Source organism: Protomyctophum parallelum (assembly GCF_964188405.1).
Source record: "Protomyctophum parallelum genome assembly, chromosome: 5".
Lineage (NCBI taxonomy): Eukaryota > Metazoa > Chordata > Actinopteri > Myctophiformes > Myctophidae > Protomyctophum > Protomyctophum parallelum.
Window position 1 is genome coordinate 16287860 of NC_139702.1, and position 25044 is coordinate 16312903.

General features: G+C 44.9%; 1 protein-coding gene across 1 annotated transcript; it reads right to left on the minus strand.

The window, feature by feature from the left end:
• Positions 1 to 24520, minus strand: LOC310858229 (uncharacterized protein; the record flags this gene model as incomplete). The annotated part of the gene is made up of 4 exons (XM_083764337.1): positions 24233 to 24520; positions 13177 to 13248; positions 7501 to 8064; positions 1 to 23 (listed from the first exon to the last, which is right to left on the minus strand). The coding sequence occupies exons 1-4, from the start codon at positions 24480 to 24482 to the stop codon at positions 1 to 3; spliced, it is 909 nt and encodes a 302-aa protein (XP_083620463.1). The 5' UTR covers positions 24483 to 24520.
• Positions 24521 to 25044: the final 524 nt, after the last annotated feature.

Below are 25044 nucleotides of genomic sequence, written 5' to 3' on the forward strand. Positions count from 1 at the left end.
TTAAATGTTGAGTTTGTTGACAGCTGTTTAAAAAGAAAAAAAAAACTTTAAGGAGAAGAGGGTTGTAATGTTCATGCATTTGACAGTTTAACCTTTCATCCGTAAGGGGGCGCTTGGCATGTCAGAATACTAGTAACACCACTGAAGAAAAGGTCCCGGATGTCAGTTGTATAATGTGTTGTCAGCGAAGCATATAGATTGATTTCAAGCTTGCATTGATTCATGTGTTCATACTAAGAGAATTCAACAAACCAGTCTTTGGAGTTAAAGCACTGCTTTGTGGATCAATTCCAAAACTTTACACACATGTACACAGAAAATAGCAACAGATGGATGTCCAGTCTTTGATCCAGTTTGAGTGTTATTTATTTATCAGAAGTCAAAGTGAGCAGTTGAAATCATGAACATGAACATACCAGTGATGTTATTAGTAGATGTTACAAGTTAGTCTCTGTTCTGCTGCTACTGGTAAGAACGGTTTGCTCCCTGGTTCCCTGTGTCTAGTTCCTTCTCAGTGCCCCTGTGTCACCTTATAAGTGGTCACCTTCTAGAAGCTGTGTTCCTCAAGCCCGCCACCAGGTGGTCAAAAATAATACTGGTAATAATAATAATACAAATAATGCCTCTCTTCTAATGGCTGTACATACTGTATGTAACAAGAGCAATTCTAGGGCTATGGGAGACGGAGCTTCCTTTGGGCATTGAAAATCATTGCAAGTGAGAACCGACAGGAGTGCCGAGGCGCAGTTGAAGCCGACAGGCGGAAGTAGAAGGAAAAACAAGCCAAAACACAGAAATTACCAGACAAAAATGCTTTTTATTAAAGAACGCGGAATGCAGCAGTGCTAATCGCTGTACCAGCAAATTTCTAACACCCGTGGGACAAATTGTGAGTACTTTATATTTGAAAACAGAATGTTTATATTATACAAGTTTGGACTGTAAATGTAGCGATCGCGTAAAACAGGCTGCAGTTGCGTCATGACTGTCATGATAATCATCATGACAGTTTCAGGTGAGTTTCAGGGCTATAATTTGACATGAACATGTTTGAGAAATGACACACACACACACACACACACACACACACACACACACACACACACACACACACACACACACACACACACACACACACACACACACACACACACACACACGCAAACCTGCAGCGGAGTGTAGCAGTGTCTCCATCTCTCTCTCGAAGAGGCTGCACATGAACTGTGCGGCCGCGCTGAGGCGCTCCAACACAAACACTCTGAGTATGTGTCTCATATAAATGTATATATTCAAAGATGTGCGCCACAATTTCACGACTTTTCAAAAATAGCAGACCTCCAAGCTCGTAGCGCGGCACTCAGTGCTTGTAGATCTGCTATTTTTCAATAGCTAAAGTCTCATAGGAGGGCCGTGGGCAGTTTAGAAAGCATCCTCCAGTGACATCATTAGGCAGATTTGTTTTAAACAAGATGTTTTTTACAAAAATGTTTACATTGTGAGAAGGATAGCTTCCATTTTCGCATTGCAACTTTTCTGGACTAGAAAGCCTGCAGTTTCTATACCTTGTATTCCCCATCGATGATGTCACTGGTGGATGGGTTTCTGAATTGCCCACAGCCCTCCTATGAGACACAGACTGGTTTCTGAACTGCCCACAGCCCTGCTATGAGACACAGACTGGTTTCTGGACTGCCCACAGCCCTCCTATGAGACACAGACTGGTTTCTGAACTGCCCACAGCCCTCCTATGAGACACAGACTGATTTCTGGACTGCCCACAGCCCTCCTATGAGACACAGACTGGTTTCTGAACTGCCCACAGCCCTCCTATGAGACACAGACTGGTTTCTGGACTGCCCACAGCCCTCCTATGAGACACAAGACTGGTTTCTGGACTGCCCACAGCCCTCCTATGAGACACAGACTGGTTTCTGAACTGCCCACAGCCCTCCTATGAGACAGACTGGTTTCTAGACTGCCCACAGCCCTCCTATGAGACACAGACTGGTTTATGGACTGCCCACAGCCCTCCTATGAGACACATACTGGTTTCTGAACTGCCCACAGCCCTCCTATGAGACACTGACTGGTTTCTGAACTGCCCACAGCCCTCCTATGAGACACTGACTGGTTTCTGAACTGCCCACAGCCCTCCTATGAGACACAGACTGGTTTCTGAACTGCCCACAGCCCTCCTATGAGACAGACTGGTTTCTGGACTGCCCACAGCCCTCCTATGAGACAGACTTGTTTCTGAACTGCCCACAGCCCTCCTATGAGACACAGACTGGTTTCTGGACTGCCCACAGCCCTCCTACGAGACAGACTGGTTTCTGGACTGCCCACAGCCCTCCTATGAGACACATACTGGTTTCTGAACTGCCCACAGCCCTCCTATGAGACACTGGTTTCTGGATATATATATATACACACCTCAATTTATATTGTAAAATCAATGTTTATTTAACTCTGAGAGTGTATAAATGGAACCAAATGGACCATGTTAGGATCCATTTTGTTCCATTTTTACACTCTCAAAGTTACAGACCCCCGTGGAACTCCCCTGGGGACCCGGACTTTGGGCTACAGTATATTTTCACTTAGGCTGCAGGTGATTTGGGTGACAATTAGGGATGGGTATCGTTAGGATTTTTTCGAGTCCGGTACCGATTCCGGTTCTGCTTATCGATTCCGGTTCTTAACGGTTCCCTATTTCGGTTCCAAAATGATATAAAAGAGGTCAAATGTTTAACAAAAAAGCTCAATGTCAATTTAAGACATGTAATAATGAATAAATAGTGTAACATCCTCTTCCACAGTAGACTACCACAGTACTGTGGTAAAGGCCTACAGTTAGGCTACTGACAAGTTCAGATGCAAATAATAACATAAAAATAAAATGTATGATAGGCTATTTCATATACCGGTAATATCACATCAGAACAGTGCAACACTACAGTGCTTCAACGGGAGGGAGGGGGAGAGGGGGAGAGACAGAGAGAGAGAGAGAGAGAGAGAGAGAGAGAGAGAGAGAAAAAAAGAAAGACGTGTTAGAGAGAGAGAGAGAGAGAGAGAGAGAGAAAAAGAAAGACGTGTTAGAGAGATCGTCTCTCTAACGCGCGCGCGCGCGAGAGAGAGAGACGTGTTAGAGAGAACGTCTGAGAGAGAGAGACTTGTTGCTAACAGGGTCCCGTTAGCAACAAGCTAACAGCATACCGGTGGTACGTTCGTTCCATAAAATGAGAGATCCACAACGCGCATGGAGCTGCGCCAGTGCGCCAGGCTGCAAAACCCCCCATGCGCTCATCGATCTGCCGTTCGTTGCATGAAGGGCAGATCTGTGGGGGCTCTCTCCCGAAGTTAACTTTGTTGTTGTATTGTGTGCGAGCCGAGCACCGCGGCCACGGCATCTGGACAGTGGACGCTATAACTGCTTTGATTGTCTACTATAGTGAAGCCATACTTTTGAGCGACAAGAGCGATTACCCTTACCACGGTCCATTCTGTTGCTGGCTCTCCGAGTATTAGGATCTGATTATAATCAGCTGTTTTATGTGCGTGCGTGCGTGCATGGTGTCACCCAGGAACCGATAGAGAGAACCGAAATTGAATTATTGTAATGGGTACCCGGTACTTGAGCATGTTCGGTTCGGTACCAGATTGGTCCCGACGTTCGGGACCCACCCCTAGTGACAATGATCATATTATACATACTGTACGTACATTTGAGCAGACACTCAAATGGGGGACGCTCGCCCCGATCTGGTATGGCGTGGAGGCAGCTGGCCCGACGGGGGGAGGACTCACCCACAGCCTTTCCCACCTGTGCCAGCCTCACCTCCTGAGGCATGATGGTGCAAGTCCATGCACGGGTTATCACCGAGTGCCTCCCTCAGATGTTGGGGACCGAGGCACTCCAAGTTGCTCCTTTACAACTGACAGGGGGGAGCTTCCCTGGTTGGACATAGCGCGTGGAAGGAACACGTTATTCCAACCAGTTCCTTTCCCCTCCATCAGGCGAGAGAGAGGGAGAACATGTGAGGGTACCTACCCTAGGGGACACGGGGAGAACATGTGAGGGTACCTACCCTAGGGGACACGGGGAGAACATGTGAGGGTACCTACCCTAGGGGACACGGGGAGAACATGATGTGAGGGTACCTACCCTAGGGGACACGGGGAGAACATGTGAGGGTACCTACCCTAGGGGACACGGGGAGAACATGTGAGGGTACCTACCCTAGGGGACACAGGGAGAACATCTGAGGGTACCTACCCTAGGGGACACGGGGAGAACATGTGAGGGTACCTACCCTAGGGGACACGGGGAGAACATGTGAGGGTACCTACCCTAGGGGACACGGGGAGAACATGATGTGAGGGTACCTACCCTAGGGGACACGGGGAGAACATGTGAGGGTACCTACCCTAGGGGACACGGGGAGAACATGTGAGGGTACCTACCCTAGGGGACACGGGGAGAACATGTGAGGGTACCTACCCTAGGGGACACGGGGAAAACATGTGACACGGGGAGAACATGTGAGGGTACCTACCCTAGGGGACACGGGGAGAACATGTGAGGGTACCTACCCTAGGGGACACGGGGAGAACATGTGAGGGTAGCTACCCTAGGGGACACGGGGAGAACATGTGAGGGTACCTATACTAGGGGACACAGGGAGAACATGTGAGGGTACCTACATGTGAACATTTTTAACTAAAATATTTTCTTCTGGGGGGTCCCTGGAACTAGATATTTCGTGATTGGGGGGGGGGGTCCGTGGCCCAATAGAGATAATTCTGGGGGTCCTTGACATGAAAACGGTTGAGCACCACTGACAGAAACATAGGGTTTTTCAGAGAAATGTTTTTTGAATACAGAATAAAGGTGTACATGAACAACTTAAAACAGATTGATACACACATGAGGGTTGATTACAAAATGAGAGAACAGCTGGAGAAAACAAACATAGAACCATGAAAACTAGACCAGGGGATACATAGAAATACAAGACCTAGACTGTACAATGAATGACAAAAGTCTGTGACTGTGACAGCTTTTATTTTTGCATCATTGTCATCTTGGATTTGACTGACTGATCATATGACTTAGACTGATGGCTTGTACGAGTCCTCATGTGTACTTTTAGATTAATCTTCTGAGTACAGCCTGTACCAGAAAATGGCTTTAGTTTTCGCCTGTATGTTTTCGCCTCATGTGTGTTTTTAGACTATTTGCGTGAAAAAAGCCTTTACCACAAACTGTACAAGAACATGCCTGTTCACCTGTATGAGTCCTCATGTGACTTTTTAGACCATTCGTTACACTAAAGCTTTTACCACATACTGTACAAGAAAATGGCTTTTCGCCTGTATGAGTCCCTGTATGTTTTCGCCTCATGTGTGTTTTTAGACTATTTGCGCTAAAACAGCCTTTACCACATACTGTACAAGAACATGCCTGTTCACCTGTATGAGTCCTCATGTGACTTTTTAGACGATGCTTTACACTAAAGCTTTTACCACATACTGTACAAGAAAATGGCTTTTCGCCTGTATGGGTCTTCATGTGTTCTTTTAGATCACCAGTCCGAGTAAAGCCTTTACCACATACTGTACAAGAAAATGGCTTTTCGCCTGTGTGAGTCATCATGTGACATTTTAGAGTATTCGAGCCAATAAAGCTTTTACCACATACTGTACACAGAAAGGGCTTTTCGCCTGTATGAGTCATCATGTGTTCTTTTAGTCTATTTTCAATAAAGCCTTTACCACATACTGTACAAGAATATGGCCTTTCGCCTGTATGAATCCTCATGTGGAATTTTAAACCGTGTTTACTAGCAATGCCTTTACCACATACTGTACACAAAAATGCCTTTTCGCCTGTATGAGTCAGCATGTGTGTTTTTAGATGACTTTTGCTAACACAGCCTTTACCACATACTGTACAAGAAAATGGCTTTTCAGGTGCATGCATAGAAACAATGTGTCTCTTCAGATGTGGCTTGCGCTTGAACATTTTGCCACACTCTGTACAAGGAAATGGCTTTTCATCTGTGTGACTAATCATGTGTTTTGTTAGATCATTTTCACAAAAATAGCCTGTACCACATACTGTACACAAAAAGGGCTTTTCACCTGTATGAATCCTCATGTGTCTTTTTAGATCACTTGTGTCAAAAGAGCCTTTACCACATACTGTACAAGAAAATGCCCTTTCGCCATGTTTCGTCAACATGTGTCTTTTTACATCACGCCTGTACATAAAGCCTGTACCACATACTGTACACAAAAAGGGCTTTTCGCCTGTATGAATCATCATGTGTGTTTTGAGGTTGCTTTTGGTAACACAGCCTTGGCCACAAACTGTACACGAGAAGGGCTTTTCCCCTGTGTGAGTCATCATGTGTGTTTTTAGATGACGAGTAAAACTATAGCCTTTTCCACAAACAGTACAATGAAAGGGCTTTTCGCCTGTATGAGTCATCATGTGTCTTTTTAGATCACGAGTCTTAGTAAAGCCTGTACCACATAATGTACAAGAAAATGGCTTTTCGCCTGTACGAGTCCCTGTATGTTTTCGCCTCATGTGTGTTTTTAGACTATTTGCGCTAAAACAGCCTTTACCACATACTGTACAAGAACATGCCTGTTCACCTGTATGAGTCCTCATGTGACTTTTTAGACTACTTTTCCGAATAAAGCTTTTACCACATACTGTACACAAAATTGGCTTTTCGCCTGTATGAATCACCATGTGTTTTTTGAGATTACCTGTCTCAATAAAGCTTTTACCACATACTGTACAAGAAAATGGCTTTTCGCCTGTATGGGTCTTCATGTGTCTTTTTAGATCATCAGTCCGAGTAAAGCCTTTACCACATACTGTGCAAGAAAATGGCTTTTCACCTGTATGAGTCGCCATGTGTTTTTTTAGATTACCTGTCTGAGTAAAGCCTTTACCACATATTGTACACGCAAATGGCTTTTCGCCTGTATGAGTCATCATGTGTATCTTCAGAGTTCCCTTTTGATTAAACATTTTGCCACACTCTGTACAGCTAAAAGGTTTCTTCCCTCTATGAATCCTCATGTGCATTGTTACATTTATCTTGCGATTAAACATTTTGCCACACTCTGTACAACTAAAAGGTTTCTTCCCTGTGTGACTCCTCATGGAGTCAGTTTGTTTTGATGATTTCAGGTCCTGGGACAGCTTGTGCTGTCCTCCCACATTGTGTGTGTTTTGTGATTTCATTGTGTTTAAAGCTGACTGATCTCCCCTAGTCTCCTCCCACTCATCACTGTCTTCAGTGTCAGATTCAGAACAGTGTGAAGAGAGGAGCTGCTCATCACTAGTTGGTTGTGATCGTACCCAGTACTCTATATAAGCTTGTGTTTTCATGTGTTCAGTTGAGGTGCCGGCTACAGGCTCTGTCTCTCTGTTTTCATCATCTTCACTTTTCACTGCTAGTAATGCCAATGTTGACCCACCAGCCTCTTCTGCTCTTTGAAGTAGCTCCTCTTGTACATCTTTAATGTGTGGAGGTTGTGGTTGTTCCTGGAGCAGACTGGATCTCCTCTCCTGGATCTCCTCGACCAGACTGTAGCTCCTCTCCTGGATCTCCTGGACCAGACTGGATCTCCTCTCCTGATGTTGAGGTTCCTCCTGGACCAGACTGGATCTCCTCTCCTGGATCTCCTGGACCAGACTGGATCTCCTCTCCTGGATCTCCTGGACCAGACTGGATCTCCTCTCCTGATGTTGAGGTTTCTCCTGGACCAGACTGTATCTCCTCTCCTGATGTTGTGGTTCCTCCTGGACCAGACTGGAGTTCCTCTCCTGGATCTCCTGGACCAGACTGGATCTCCTCTCCTGATGTTGTGGTTCCTCCTGGACCAGACTGGATCTCCTCTCCTGATGATGTGGTTCCTCCTGGACCAGACTGGAGCTTGTCTCCTGGACCAGACTGTAGCTCGTATCCTGGATCTCCTGGACCAGACTGTAGTTCCTCTCCTGATGTTCATCAGGAAACTCCTCTGTGGAGGCGAGGACGTCTAGGGGGAGAAAGATTTTATTAGTAATTGATTAATTAACATTTTCTGTCTCTCCCTCTCTCTCTTCCAATGGGTTGCAATAGACTTATCGGTTGAGTCATTAAAAACGCAACAGATCCAACAAAGGAGGATGACACAGGAGTGGACACACACACACAAGCTTCGGCACAACAGCTGATCTACGAGCTCACTAAATCACCAGGTTGCAAAATGGGTGCACATTGTTCAAACAGCACTGACTCACCTCATTACTGACCCCATATCTATAGGTCTGACACGCCCCATTACTGACCCCATATCTATTCCCTAACCCTAAATGCAGTGCACGTTAAGTAGGAGTAACATGAAAACATGAAGGCTGTGTGTGTGTGTGTGTGTGTGTGAGAGAGAGATCGGCCCAAATCGCTTTGCCCGAGGCTTTAAAAAAAAAACACCATTCGTGTGAACTGAGTGGATTCAACTCCGTGTAGGGTCCCCGGTGGGTCCCCAAAACTTCCAGACCCACAGGAGCTCGCCCAGGGTGCCAGCCCGGTTCTGGCGAGCTGCCCCGCGTCCGAAATGGGTGAGAAATGAGTTACTGTGTGGGGGAATTAGCTCTCTCTCTCTCTCTGTCTATAGAAGCCCCAGGAGGGGTCCTCCGCATTTTCTAGTTTGGATTTTTGGCATCCACAGGACCTCTAATATACATATTTTGATGATCCAAATAACAAAAATGTCCCAAAGTGTTTTATTACCCCTATGAGACCTGCGGAATTGCTGTCTGGAATAGCGAGTGCAGCGAGCTAGTAGCTGGATAGCGAATGCAACGAGCTAGTAGCTGGCTAGCGAGTGCAGTGAGCTAGTAGCAGGCTAGCAAATGCAGCAAAGTAGTAGCCGGCTAGCGAGTGCAGTGAGCTAGTAGCAGGCTAGCAAATGCAGCGAGGTAGTAGCAGGCTAGCGAGTGCATTCAGTGAGCTAGTAGCACTCTAGTGAGTGCAGTCAGTGAGCTAGTAGCAGTGTAGCGAGTGCAGTGAGCTAGTAGCAGGCTAGCGAGTGCAGTCAGTGAGCTAGTAGCAGTCTAGCGAATGCAGTCAGTGAGCTAGTAGCAGTCTAGCGAGTGCAGTCAGTGAGCTAGTAGCAGTCTAGCGAGTGCAGTCAGTGAGCTAGTAGCAGGCTAGAGAGTGCAGCGAGCTAGTAGCCGGCTAGCGAGTGCAGTGAGCTAGAAGCAGGCTAGCTAGTGCAGTGAGCTAGTAGCAGGCTAGCGAGTGCAGTGAGCTAGTAGCCGGCTAGCGAGTGCAGTGAGCTAGTAGCCGGCTATCGAGTGCAGTGAGCTAGTAGCCGGCTATCGAGTGCAGTCAGTGAGCTAGTAGCAGGCTAGCGAGTGCAGCGAGCTAGTAGCAGGCTAGCGAGTGCAGTGAGCTAGAAGCAGGCTAGAGAGTGCAGTGAGCTAGTAGCCGGCTAGCGAGTGCAGTGAACTAGTAGCCGGCTAGCGAGTGCAGTGAGCTAGTAGCCGGCTATCGAGTGCAGTGAGCTAGAAGCAGGCTAGCGAGTGCAGTGAGCTAGTAGCAGGCTAGCGAGTGCAGCGAGCTAGTAGCAGGCTAGCGAGTGCAGCGAGCTAGTAGCAGGCTAGCGAGTGCAGTCAGTGAGCTAGTAGCAGGCTAGCGAGTGCAGCGAGCTAGTAGCAGGCTAGCGAGTGCAGCGAGCTAGTAGCAGGCTAGCGCAAGCTAGTAGCAGGCTATCGAGCGCAGCGACCTAGTAGCAGGCTAGCGAGATAGTAGCAGGTTAGCGAGTGCAGTGAGCTAGTAGCAGGTTAGCGAGTGCAGTGAGCTAGTACCAGGCTAGCGAATGCAGTGAGCTAGTAGCCGGCTAGCGAGTGCAGTGAGCTAGTAGCCGGCTATCGAGTGCAGTGAGCTAGTAGCCGGCTATCGAGTGCAGTCAGTGAGCTAGTAGCAGGCTAGCGAGTGCAGTGAGCTAGTAGCAGGTTAGCGAGTGCAGTGAGCTAGTAGCCGGCTAGCGAGTGCAGTGAGCTAGTAGCAGGCTAGCGATTGCAGTTAGCTAGTAGCCGGCTAGCGAGTGCAATGAGCTAGTATCAGGCTTGCAAGTGCAGTGAGCTAGTAGCCGGCTTGTGAGTGCAGTGAGCTAGTAGCCGGCTAGCGAGTGCAATGTTCTAGTAACAGGCTAGCGAGTGCAGTCAGTGAGCTAGTAGCAGGCTAGAGAGTGCAGCAAGCTAGTAGCAGGCTAGCGAGTGCAGTCAGTGAGCTAGTAGCAGTCTAGCGAGTGCAGTGAACTAGTAGCCGGCTAGCGAGTGCAGTGAGCCATTAGCTGGCTAGCGAGTGCAGTGAGCTGGTAGCCGGCTAGCGAGTGCAGTGAGCTGGTAGCAGGCTAGCGAGTGCAGTCAGTGAGCTAGTAGCAGGCTAACGAGTGCAGCGAGCTAGTAGCAGGCTAGCGAGTACAGTGAGCTAGTAGCAGGCTAACGAGTGCAGCGAGCTAGTAGCAGGCTAGCGAGTGCAGTCAGTGAGCTAGTAGCAGACTAGCGAGTGCAGCAAGCTAGTAGCAGACTAGCGCAGGCTATAACAGGCTATCGAGTGCAGCGAGCTAGTAGCAGGCTAGCGAGATAGTAGCAGGCTAGCGAGTGCAGCGAGCTAGTAGCAGGCTAGCGAGTGCAGCGAGCTAGTAGCAGGTTAGCGAGTGCAGTGAGCTAGTAGCAGGTTAGCGAGTGCAGTGAGCTAGTACCAGGCTATCGAGTGCAGTGAGCTATTAGCCGGCTATTGAGTGCAGTGAGCTAGTAGCCGGCTATCGAGTGCAGTCAGTGAGCTAGTAGCAGGCTAGCGAGTGCATTGAGCTAGTAGCCGGCTAGCGAGTGCAGTGAGCTAGTAGCAGGCTAGCGATTGCAGTGAGCTAGTAGCCGGCTAGCGAGTGCAGTGAGCTAGTAGCCGGCTAGCGAGTGCAGTGAGCTAGTAGCAGGCTAGCGAGTGCAGTGAACTAGTATCAGGCTAGCGAGTGCAGTGAGCTAGTAGCCGGCTAGCGAGTGCAGTGAGCTAGTAGCAGGCTATCGAGTGCAGTGAGCTAGTAGCAGCCTAGCGAGTGCAGCAAGCTAGTAGCAGGCTAGTGAGTGCAGCGAGCTAGTAGCAGGCTAGCGAGTGCAGTGAGCTAGAAGCAGGCTAGCGAGTGCAGTGAGCTGGTAGCAGGCTAGCGAGTGCAGCGAGCTAGTAGCAGGCTAGCGAGTGCAGTGAGCTAGTAGCAGGCTAACGAGTGCAGCAAGCTAGTAGCAGGCTAGCGCAAGCTAGTAGCAGGCTATCGAGTGCAGCGAGCTAGTAGCAGGCTAGCGAGTGCAACATGCTGGTAGCAGGCCAGCGAGTACAGTGAGCTAGTAGCCGGCTAGCGAGTGCAGTGAGCTAGTAGCAGGCTAGCGAGTGCAGTGAGTGAGCTAGTAGGAGGCTAACGAGTGCAGTGAGCTAGTAGCCGGCTATCGAGTGCAGTCAGTGAGCTAGTAGCAGGCTAGCGAGTGCAGTGAGCTAGTAGCCGGCTAGCGAGTGCAGTGAGCTAGTAGCAGGCTAGCGAGTGCAGTGAGCTAGTAGCCAGATAGCGTGTGCAGTGAGCTGGTAGCAGGTTAGCGAGTGCAGTGAGCTAGTAGCAGGGTAGCGAGTGCAGTGAGCTAGTAGCAGGCTAGCGAGTGCCGTGAGCTAGTAGTAGGCTAGCGAGGGCAGTCAGTGAGCTAGTAGCAGGCTAGCGAGTACAGTGAGCTAGTAGCCGGCTAGCGAGTGCAGTGAGCTAGTAGCAGGCTAGCGAGTGCAGTCAGTGAGCTAGTAGCAGGCTAGCGAGTGCAGTGAGCTAGTAGCCGGCTAGCGAGTGCAGTGAGCTAGTAGCCGGCTAGCGAGTGCAGTGAACTAGTAGCCGGCTAGCGAGTGCAGTGAGCTAGTAGCAGGCTATCGAGTGCAGCGAGCTAGTAGCAGGCTAGCGAGTGCAGCGAGCTAGTAGCAGGCTAGCGAGTGCAGCGAGCTAGTAGCAGGCTAGTGCAAGCTAGTAGCAGGCTATCGAGTGCAGCGAGCTAGTAGCAGGCTAGCGAGATAGTAGCAGGCTAGCGAGTGCAGTGAGCTAGTAGCTGGCTAGCGAGTGCAGTGAGCTAGTAGCAGGCTAGCGATTGCAGTGAGCTAGTAGCCGGCTAGCGAGTGCAGTGAGCTAGTATCAGGCTAGCGAGTGCAGTGAGCTAGTAGCAGGCTAGCGAGTGCAGTGAGCTAGTAGCAGGCTAGCGAGTGCAGTCAGTGAGCTAGTAGCAGGCTAGTGAGTGCAGTCAGTGAGCTAGCAGCAGGCTAGCGAGTGCAGTGAGCTAGTACCAGGCTAGCGAGTGCAGTCAGTGAGCTAGTAGCAGGCTAGCGAGTGCAGTGAGCTAGTAGCAGGCTAGCGAGTGCAGCGAGCTAGTAGCAGGCTAGAGAGTGCAGTGCTTGTTGTTATACCAACGAGCCAGTACACATTTGCGTTGAAAATATATCCTCCACAGTATCACAAGCAAGTTTTCTACAAATGTCTTTTAAATCGTGACAGTTTTCCCCTATGTTTCTATATCAGTGGATCTCAAAGTTTGTCATGTCAAGGACCCCAAAAACTATATATAATTGGCCGCCGACCCCCATCTAAAGATATGTGGTTCCAAGGAGCCGCAGGGCCCCTAGAGTCCAGGGCCTCTGGAGCCGCAGGGCCCCTGGAGCCGCAGGGCCCCTGGAGTCCAGGACCCATGGAGACGCAGGGCCCCTGGAGACGCAGGGCCCCTGGAATCCAGGGCCCCTGGAGTCCCGGACCACTGGAGTCCCGGGACAAGCGGCCACACCTCCAATCAATCAAATGTGTGTGGGGAGGAATTATTGCTTAGTCTAAACCAGATCAAACAATCATTGAGAAACTAAAGTACTATATCACTCCATCTTCAGGTGAAACAATGAAGAATGTATTGTTATCACTCCATCTTCAGGTGAAACAATTAAGAATGTATTGTTATCACTCCATCTTCAGGTCAAACAATGAAGAATGTATTGTTATCACTCCATCTTCAGGTCAAACAATGAAGAATGTATTGTTTTTAGCAACAATATTCACATACATACGTAGAATACAGATATAATGTTGTTTATTTCTCACCCGTCGTCTTCTTTCCTTTGGACCTTTTCTTTATTTCTTTGTCTTTCTTCTTTTTTTCACCAATTCCTCCACCTGTGTTCACTAAAACAAAAACAAAGTGTAAATGTATTGATCCCAGCTAAAAATAAGGACTAGTCGACTTGAGAGTGTAAAAAATGAAACCAAATGAAGCCTTTTGTGTCGATTTGGTTCCATTTTACAATCTCAAGGGTCCAATTATTGTTAAAGGACCACTTCGCCACTATTATATGGCCTTTGTCATGCTTTAGTATGATATCCGTTCATGAAAACATTTTTTTTTTTTACATTTGATGAAACCGCTGCGGAGAACAAGTCATGTAATGAGCCGAGGCACGGTAATATCATTTCCTACAATACCCACAGTGCATTGCGCGACAGATAGACAGGCAGTGAGGCAGCCCCCAGGAAGCTGAAAGTTTCTCGTGTTTGTTGTTGAAAGCGATAGAAGTAATAATAATAGCTAATATTTAGCGGTAGTAATAGTAACAGCAGTAGTGGTGGTATAGTAGTTAGTAGTCTCTGGTAGTAAGTAAGTAGCGTAATAGTAGTGATTTCGAATGTGCGCAGCGTCGGACTGGCTTGTTTAGAACTCGTTATGAAGTACAGATGCAATCCCAGCTGTACTCGAACGACTTTGGGTGTGCAGTGAACATTTCACCAACGCAGATATCTTCCAGTTCGACCGCAATCTAATGGAAGAATTGACGCGGAACATCATCATCATCGAAGCAGAAGTTGCAGAACAGAGGTATGTCGTAGTAAACTAAAGCTACAATGCTGTGTACAGAATGAATGGCGATTGCATTACAGGAGGAGACCACATGCATTTCCTTTCAAAATACATGGTTGTTGTTACACGTGGTTGTTGTTGTGACGTCTATAAATTAATTTGACATACCGAGTGTCTGATGCTTACAGCTAACTGCGGAACACCCTCCACATAAACGCCACCATTTTTCCTAGCTCTGGTCCATAGCCTCAGAGTAAGCCTATGGACCAGAGTTACATTTTTCCATATCAAGCTGCAAACTAAAAAACCAAACATAAAAGCATTTAAAACTGGGAAAGCATCTGTATTTGCATTGGCTATTCAAAAATAGCAGATATACTGCAAGCTCAGTGCGTCACGTGGTGGAGTTGGTGCCGTGCTGCGAGCTTGTACATTTGCTATTTTTATTTATTTTTGCTAAAATGAAAAACCTTATTGTTACCATATTGTCTCATGATTGGTCAGAGGCCCATAATTGCATAATACTTTATTTGATGCAGGAGCTGAGGTCGGTGGCTGTCTTCGACTCAAGAGATGAAGAAGTGGCTTTCAAGGAACTCCCAAGTATACAGTATATTATATAGATACAATTTACTTTGTATGTTGCCATTGAACACAATCTGGATTGATAAGTCAATGTGATCTCATTTTCAAATATTAGACATGTACTACTCCTAAGCCTTTACCAATATTGTTGTGCTTTTACTGAAGTACATTTTTAATTCTGGACTTTTACTTGTAACAGAGTATTTCTATATAGCAATATTGATCCTTTTTCTTCTGGGATTCTTGCACTGTCCGATTTTTGTAATCTGAGTAGGAGGACAAACTTTGCCTGTGTGGCCTTGTTTTTTAAACCCTATGTTACAGTACAATAAAACACATTCACTGACAAAGTCACACGTATTTCCATTGTGGTCTTGTTTGTATAAACAGACATGTGAATGATTTGTATCATGGTGGCCTTGGATGCAATATCATGACAGTTTGAGCCTCAGAGTATTAGGAATTGGTCAAAATGTATAAATACCATACATACGCCTACATGAGATAAAATAAAAACAAACTTGACATCAAATCAACTATATTTTAATAGTACTAATTTACATACATCTACAGATATATATAAAAACAGGGGTCTATGGTTGAACTGGAAACTAGATATAGTCATAGGTCACTGAGGCAGGTGGTTTTTCATGCTTTCTTCATGACACATCGCTGGAGCTGCTTCTGGCCAGGACAGGAGACAGGACAGGACAGGAGCAGACGCACATGCTGTGGTGAGAGAAGACGTAGAGTCAGTAATGGTGAAAGCACTCAAGGATTACTGGAATGGACGACTGAGTGTGTAGGCTATGTACAGTATGTTTCATGTGATACAATACTGACCAAATTAGTAGGTAGGCTACAACTGAGTATCACATATCAATCATAATAATAAGCAGACTTGGCAACCTGACTGTATAAAGTAACAGTACAGTAAAGAACTTGGGGGTCATTATTCTGAATTGAATTTTAATTCACACAATCATGTTACCAATACCAAGATTGCCTTTTTTCACCTTTAGAAATATTGTATGATGCATCTAGATGATTTTTCTGGCCTTGATTACTGTAATGCACTTTATTCTGGACTGCCAAAGAAAACAACTGACAGATTACAATTTGCGGCAACCAGAGTTTTAACTAAAACTAAAGGCTCATACATAGTCTGGATTTTCGGTGTTTAGGTGACCACCGAACTACAACATGACGTCACGCGCCGCGGTGAAGAGCAAACCACCGCCACCGCTCCAGCCCTTCGCTCTGTTTTTACTCACCACCGCTCAATGTTATTTCAGCTCCGGTGGTCAGCTCACCACCGGAGCGGTGGTCATCTCACCACCGAAAATCCAGACTATGAATAGGCCTTAAGTGTCACAGCATTGGCTTCCGGTTTTTAGGATTGATTTTACAATAATTTTACTTGTTTATAAAGCTCTCAATGGTCTCGTATGTATGGCTCACCATCAGTCCATCAAAGAGGTCTTCAGCTTCATCAGCATTCTGTACCCATCTGGGCTGACCTAAGTGAATGAATGGACACAGGTATAACACTTGAATGTTTACATTGCTAACCCTGAAACATACGAGCCCATGCCCATGGCTAATACATTGCTTCAGATGGCATGCCATACATACAGTATGATGTTTGGACCGAAAAGTTGTAGGCTGAAGCCGTGCCTAGCCTCTAACACTTATGTAAACAATACGGTGTGGCGATACGCACAAAACAAATAAGCTGTAAATACATTGAACACTTACTTCAATCTGAATGTCCCTCTTGGTCCATCGGGCTCCTGTTGCAACTTCCAGTTTGAGGCATCCTGAACGCATGTCCCCACTTCTCAGTAAAACCTGGGCGACCCACTGGTCCAGGGAAAGCTATAGCTACTAGCTAGGTCGCTCCAGCAGGCATCAGTCCACAGCAACTAGCAGTGTTGTCCCCATTAACCGATTCCGTACATACGACGTTGCCACACGTCATAGGATAGAGTAGAGTAGAGTTCAAATGACGTGTGAGGACGTCCTAGCGACGTCCAACTGTTAGCAACTGTTAGCTTGTTATTGACTAGCACGTTAGCGAGACGCAAAGCGAGACTCGTAGCTCCTAATCCAGGCGCTCTCCGTGGTGATGAATAGAGCGATATGCTGGCGCTTATTTTCTGCTCCTCATCCGTCTCTCCCGCAAAATATGAACGCTTTTTGGAGCGTAAAACAATATATTAAGATGATCGCGGATGTTGAGGTCACTTTGTAAAGTCAACTTTTTTAGGAAAGTGTTTCCGGTTCATGGCTTTCAAAGTAAAAGCGATCAGACACCTCCGGTATTCTAGCGCCTATATTTTGAAGGCAGTCGCCGTACTCAATGTGTTAATGCATTCCTTTATCCGTATATTTCTGGTTCATAATATAACGACCCTAGCGCAGATTCTTCCCATATGTATTTAAAATTATCTCGTCCAAAAACTCCCATGGAGTAGCCATATACTGACTCGTTGTTTTCGTTTGTTGTGGTGGTTGTTGTTGTGTATAGCGAGGGACCGTGTCCTTCGCGGCTAGGCTAGCTACGGCAAGCCTACCTGTCCACAGCTCCCTTGTAGTTTCAGATAGCCTACCGAGGGTCTACCACCTACGTCACTTTGGGACAAATACGTAGGTGGTAGACAGCTTTGAAAGTGCGCCCACGGAGCTACAGACACCCAATGATAATATACTGGGGTGTTTTAGCATATATGCTAATGATAAAAAACGAAGTGGTCCTTTAAACATCTGCATTATTATTTAAATTTTGAGAAGTCTACACAATTAGAGAATGTGTAGAAGAATTGATATTTTGATCGTTTGCTTGTTATCTCTCCTAATGGTGCCAACATCATTATCCAACGATAACAAACATATTGTCATGTCATAATTAAACTTAGTATGATGTCATAATTAAACTTAGTGTTGACATGTCATAATTAAACTTAGCGTTGACATGATAAACTTAGTGTTGACATGATAAACTTAGCGTTGACATGATAAACTTAGCGTTGACATGATAAACTTAGCGTTGACATGATAAACTTAGCGTTGACATGATAAACTTAGCGTTGACATGATAAACTTGGCGTTGACATGATAAACTTGGCGTTGACATGATAAACTTGGCGTTGACATGATAAACTTGGCGTTGACATGATAAACTTGGCGTTGACATGATAAACTTGGCGTTGACATGATAAACTTGGCGTTGACATGATAAACTTAGCGTTGACATGATAAACTTAGCGTTGACATGATAAACTTAGCGTTGACATGATAAACTTAGCGTTGACATGATAAACTTAGTGTTGACATGATATATAAAAAATACCGAATACAGTCATAATACTAATATTGTAATTTTACAATCATGTAAATATAGAAAAAAAAGTTTTTAATAAACGTCTACATTACTGTATGTGTGTGTCTGTGATGAATTTACGAGTATTTCATTTTAAACAACTATAATTTGCCTAATAACTGTCCATGCATTGACTGGCACTGACGCTGAATTGCGGCGACGAGGCGACAGCAGCATTGTCGGACCACCTCCGCCCAGGAAGCGTAGATTTATGAGGTTACAAACGGACAGTGTTGGGTAACGGACGTTATGTAACGTAATATATTACGTAATATATTACCGAAATGCGGTAACGTGTAATATAATATATTACTGAAGAAAAAATATGTAATATGTAATGTAAATTATTCGCCGTTAACGCGTTATTTACGCGTTACAAACTTAGAATCCATCCACCAAAAAAGCGCATTATAGCCGCAGCATCAGACACTATACAGTCACCTGTAGGCAGGAGACAGCAGCAGCGCACCAGAGAAGTGACAGATTAGAACGGTGGTTGTTGAACTTGCTACCGCTGTCTGCCCTCTGGTTTGCGAACCAAATTAATTGCTTAGTGCTCAGCATCAAAGTATATAACTTAAGTTAACTTGCCATTTACTTAAATGTTCTATACGCCCATCGATTCATCCGCAATAGCTCGTTTTGGAAGCGTCTGGGTTTAACGAGACACTGCTGTCTCGTTGAACCCAGCTGGGTGGATAACCTAAATTACCTAATCAACGTCACCACGGTAAATGCTCCATATAACTATGAAAGCGCTGTTAATGTTCACTGCATAGGCTACACGTAATATAGTTGACCAAGCAATGTTACAGTCCACTGTCCTACAGCAATTTAATTTCCCCATCGCAGCGCAGCGCGCCTCATTGTGTGCCCAAAAGAACAGATCTGCAAGCTGTCCACACGGTCGGGCCTTCATTTTCAGGCCCGATGAGAACTCTAGGCAGTCCCTGTTCTGTATGTGGGCTTTAATAAAAGGCATAGAAAGTGGTTTGTGTCTTGTGATGTCATTATAGGCTAGAGGGTATACAGTAGGTCTATTGTGTGTCATATGAAAATGCCTACAAAAAAATAAAATAAATGAATTCATGTAATTAAAAAACTTATAATTGCACAGTGCACATCTGTGTCCATTCTGTCCAATATATAATACAAAATATTTAATTGTTCAATTTAAGCATTAAAAAATGAATATGTAACTGTAATAGTAATATTAATATTAATATATTACTCTTGCTCAGACAGTAATATGTAATATAATATATTACTTTAAAATTAAGGTAATAATGAATAAGTAATATATTAAAAATATAAAGTAATATACCCAACAGTGCAAACGGAGCTATAATTTGACTAGCCCCTTTCGGGACCCTCCATAAAGCTTTTCTGAAATTTGGACGAGTTTTATGTAGGGTCCCTGTTCATGACTATATTTTCGTATGGGAATTCTGGAACGCGGACGTAAATATTCTCTCTGAGATCGTATCTGCGGTGTTTGACGTCCTTTTTAGTTTGTGTTATTCTGAATTTGTGAACTTTAAGTACCTATACATCCCGCTGCGAATATCTCCTGTGGCGCGCAAGCCGTTAAGTATTTTTAATCTTTGTTTGACCGATTTGGTCGCTTTATTTCTTCTTGTTTGTTTACCGTTTATTGTACCGCCTCCCGGTGTGCGGTTGGCTTGTGCGGCTACGTCCCTGCCTCTGATCTGCTCTGTCATAGCTATAGCGCCACTAGCTAGCCAGATAGGCGGTACAATGAGGTGTCAATAAACAAGGAAGGAAGAGGAGAATCAAAGCGACCAAATCGGTCAAACAAAATTAAAAATACTTAACGGCTTCCGCGCCACAGGAGATATTCGCAGCGGCATGTATGGGTACTTATACTTCACATATTCAGAAACCCTCACACGAAAAAATGTCGTCAAAGAGCGCAGACAGGCCATAAACACGTTGTTTATGTTTTATGTAGTCTGCGTACCAGGTGGCAGGATACTGCTGCAACAGGACGCAATGCTCTGTGTCGTCAAAAAGTCAGAAACTTCAGTAGCATTGGGTCCTGCTTGGAGGGCTATAATTTGACATGAACATGTTTGAGAAATGACACACACACACACACACACACACACACACACGCACACACACAAACGGCTCCGTCTTTTGAGCTAATTTAGAACTTCCTGTCTGAGAGCTAACTAATTTAAGACATCCGGTTGCCTTCAGAATAAAATAAGGTTATTTAAATCGTTAATTAAATAATTATTACATTACATTATTAGTATTATTATTACATTACAGTTATTGTAAAGACACACATTATGTTTCTGTGTAAAAATAAGTAATTAAATAACATAAAAAAGTTATCTAAATGGATAAATGCTATTCACTGGAGTGCATGGACTTTATAAAGTGGACACTGGACAAAAGACGGCTCCGCGAGGCAACTATCTGGACATACCCATGCGTTCAGGGAGATGTCCTCTACCACACCCCACTCTCCGCTAAGCGGGAGAGGTGTAAAATTCACAGCAGCAGACCTTCTACTGGGGTCAATGCTCAAAAAAGTACCATTTCCGGACCCAGAATGGACACTGGACAAAAGACGGCTCCGCGAGGCAACTATCTGGACATACCCACGCGTTCAGGGAGATGTCCTCTACCACACCCCACTCTCCGCTAAGCAGGAGAGGTGTAAAATTCACAGCAGCAGACGTTCTACTGGGGTCAATGCTCAAAAAAGTACCGTTTCCGGACCCAGAATGGACACTGGACAAAAGACGGCTCCGCGAGGCAACCATCTGGACATACCCACGCGTTCGGGGAGATGTCCTGTACCACACCCCACTCTCCGCTAAGCGGGAGAGGTGTAAAATTCACAGCAGCAGACCTTCTACTGAGGTCAACGCTCACAAAAGTACCGTTTCCAGACCCAGAATGGACACTGGACAAAGAGGCTTAAGGATGTACAATGACGCATATGGTGGCCTGTCGAAAAATACACACATACTGGTCAAAGCATACTCATTTTGGTGGTACAGACAGGATAAATTGAACGTTTTTTTTATTTTTGTGCCAGCTCTTAACAGTAGAAGTAAGGTCTGTGGGCTGTTAATTACTTCATATGTTGATAAGCTCTTTTCCTGCTGACATGTTTCACATTGTTCAGATTGAGCAGGTAATATTTGTGCAATAGTGTCTAAGATGCCTTTTTGTGACACGTCAAGTGGCTGCACTATGAATTGTGACATGTTCTTTGTAGATGGTAAGGCCTTGTCACCACATTGAGTACAACTACACAGACTAAGACTTTTCAGGCAAAGCAGGTCATCTCCAAGGAAAGGAGACCAAAGTGTGTAGGCTATTCTACAAAGCTGTTTAATATGGTGCATACGTCTGTCCTAGAAAATTTGGCTAGATTGAATTTCTCAAGTTTCCATCTAAATGTTGAGTCCTGCGCTGCTGCTTCTTCAAGCCGTGTGTGACATTTTTTGAAAGCAGATGTCTGTTGTAGAAATGTTAGAATTGGTAATGGTATGGCTTCACACATAGTCATTTAGACTTTCATTGCATAAAACCACATCATCATCATCATCTTCTTCCAAATTGTCCTCCGTTATTGTTCTGTTATTATCCTTGTCTATTGTGATGCCAGCATCACCACATTTCACATAGAAATATAAGCACCCATTTACTTTTGACTCTCGCACAGCATTTGCTGCTGGTAAGATTTCTATCATTGTGTCATTTGCTTTAATTACAACATTGTCATAAATCAAGTCTGCCCAAAAGTGTCCAGTTTTGGCCATAGCGCCTATATGACAAATGATTGAGGCCAACTTATACTTAATTTTACCGCCATCACAAATAGGAATTTCGATTACACCAGATGGTTCTACATGCTTGCGGCTCACCGCCCCACGATCAGTAAGACGCGACAGAGAAAGAGTAATGAAATCAGGAGAGTCATTCCAACATATTTGTCGCTTCATATCACAACCACATGTTGTACATTTGTCTGGACTTACACCTTCCATGATTGAGTGTTCGAAAAGAGAATTGAGGGACTCTCTTTTCTGTGGCAGGGGTAATGCAAAAATATTAGTAATAGAAGAATTGCTTTCAACTGTCCAGGCACAGAATGTACAGATGTCTGTATGTTTTGCTTGAACAACTGTGTGGACACCACACATACTCAACCAAACTACTAGTTTGTGTATAAAATCTAATGGGTCATTGTGCATTCCTAAGGCCAAGTCTGGGATGCTATTCACTAGTTGTTGAGTGACACCACAGATTGTTTTGCAATCAAATGTGTGACCTGGATTTTGAAAAAAACGCTTGAATGAGAGCTGCTAAATTCCCCGGCATAGATGACAACTGAACCATCGAAGTAGGTGTCAATGGTTTCAATTTATCTTGTACTACTTGTAGATGCAGTATAGATTGTAGAGTTGCATTTAGCCAACAATTATTTTCATTATTTGCAAACCTGCATATACTATTGCAAAATCCTGTCTCTGTGCCTCTGATTTGTGGCTTTGTTTTGTCTGGCACACTTGCTGAGCTTTGATTTTGTAAGAACATCTTTGAATGTGGGGATGGCCGGTGTATATAAGAGCCCCTAAGATGTTTTGGCAATTTTCAATTTGTTCCAATTTTCTACAGGTGGTGCTGGGTTTACGCACTCTACCTGTGTTGTTCTGTATGCTGCTTTGTCACAGAAATCTATGGCTGACTGGTTGTAAAATAAGCGCATGTGCCTGTGTTTCTCATTCCGTAAAAGCAACACTTTTGTGTTTTTGAATGTGGCCTCAGAAATAGCTGTGCTTTTCTTAGACAGGTTTATTTGTGCAGCATAGGCTCCAGAGAATCTCCGCAAATCACCTGAGAGGAGATCTGATCATATTGGAATAGTTGAGAGCATCTTGAACAGCTTGTTTAAAATCAGTTCCCCATGGTAGGTATTTTCACCTGTGTCATTGGTGGTTTTCATTGCTTTATTGGCTTCAGTCCTTACCGTTTCAAAATGTTTTTTGAAGGGAGATGTACTTTCACTGACATCCTCAAAATCACCAAAGAAGTCATGATCAATCACAGTGTCATATGGACTGTCTTGTCGATCATGCTTTGTATCAACATTTTCTTTCTGTGGCGCTAGTTTCTGTGTCTCAGACATGATGGTGTCAAGACTGGCTTGCACCACGCTGGAGTTCCTTTTACTACCAAGTACAATACAAGCAGCTTGTACTATTGTACTTTGATCTCACTGTTATCCTTCCATCCTTGTTTCCGCTGTTCATATTTGACCTGCCTGTACAAAGAAGTGTCTTTGTCAACACTGCTATTCTTTTCAGTATATAAAATCCCCAGTGTCAATGGCTCATGATTGCAAGTAGTGGATAAACACGCATAATTGAGAATAATTAGTATTACTTTGCAATTGCATGCAGAGCCATTCATTAGTGTTCCAACACCAGTAATTAGCACTGTAATAGTATTACTTTACCCACTTTACACATACAATGTCTGTTATAGGCCAGTGATTTCATGTCAATGCCAAGGCACAGCACTTTTTTGAGCGTTGACCCCAGTAGAAGGTCTGCTGCTGTGAATTTTACACGTCTCCCGCTTAGCGGAGAGTGGGGTGTGGTAGAGGACATCTCCCCGAACACGTGGGTATGTCCAGATAGTTGCCTCGCGGAGCCGTCTTTTGTCCAGTGTCCATTCTGGGTCCGGAAACGGTACTTTTTTGAGCATTGACCCCAGTAGAAGGTCTGCTGCTGTGAATTTTACACCTCTCCCGCTTAGCGGAGAGTGGGGTGTGGTAGAGGACCTCTCCCCGAACACGTGGGTATGTCCAGATAGTTGCCTCGCGGAGCCGTCTTTTGTCCAGTGTCCATTCTGGGTCCGGAAACGGTACTTTTTTGAGCATTGACCCCAGTAGAACGTCTGCTGCTGTGAATTTTACACCTCTCCCGCTTAGCGGAGAGTGGGGTGTGGTAGAGGACATCTCCCTGAACACGTGGGTATGTCCAGATAGTTGCCTCGCGGAGCCGTCTTTTGTCCAGTGTCCATTTTATAAAGACCATGCACTCCAGTGAATAGCATTTATCCATTTAGATAACTTTAATATTATTATTATTATTTAATTACTTATTTTTACACAGAAACATAATGTGTGTCTTATAGCATCATTTAAATGCTTAATTTGTAGTTTTAATGTGCAAATTAAACTTTTTTTCAATACTCTAGAGGGTACTCTTATTTTGAAGAGATCGTCCACCGGAAGTCTTAAATTAGCTCACTAGATTAGCTCACTAGACAGTGCCCACACAAACCTGCAGCGGAGTGTAGCGGTGTCTCCATCTCTCTCTCGAAGAGGCTGCACATGAACTGAGCGGCCGCGCTGAGGCGCTCCAACACAAACACTCTGAGCCGACCGACATCACCGCTTGTTGTGTGTTTGTCCAAAACACACAATATCTGCTCTCCCACCGACGTCATGTGTCCGTTTATCTCCAGCCGGACAGACTCCATGTGACGCGTTTTACCTTCTTTAAGAGACGTTTTAACTCCTTTATGAGACATGTTACCTTCTTTAAGAGACGTTTTAACTCCTTTAAGAGACGTTTTAACTCGATTTGTGAGATATTTGAGCTCCTTCGTTGTGAGACACAGCAACGAGTTCGATTCCGCCATTACGATTAAAACAAAGACGCGTTTCACTACCGGGTCAACGTGCCGAGCATGCGCAGCAAAGGATGCAAAGAGACGCTGCTGCCACCATGGTGGAGGAGGTGTGTAACTGTTACTGAATACAAGGACGGTGATGATTGAAATTATTTTATAGGAATAATAATTATGTGTCGGAGGAGGAGGTTCTAAACACAATAACACACACTTTGTCAACAACAAAAAATAAAGGAAAATAAATTAGACAACAAGGCAGAAAAGTATGGACCCTGTTGTAAACAAGTGTAATGCTGGGTCGTCCACTCAGTTAACAGTCTTTGTATTGAGTTTGTGCTTGAAATGTACTGTAGTTCTGCAAACTGTTAATAAATATTTCAATCAATCAAAAAAAAAAAAAACCTGATGTGAAAGAAAACATTTTTAAATCATTAAAATGAAGGTTATTATGTAGGTGGAC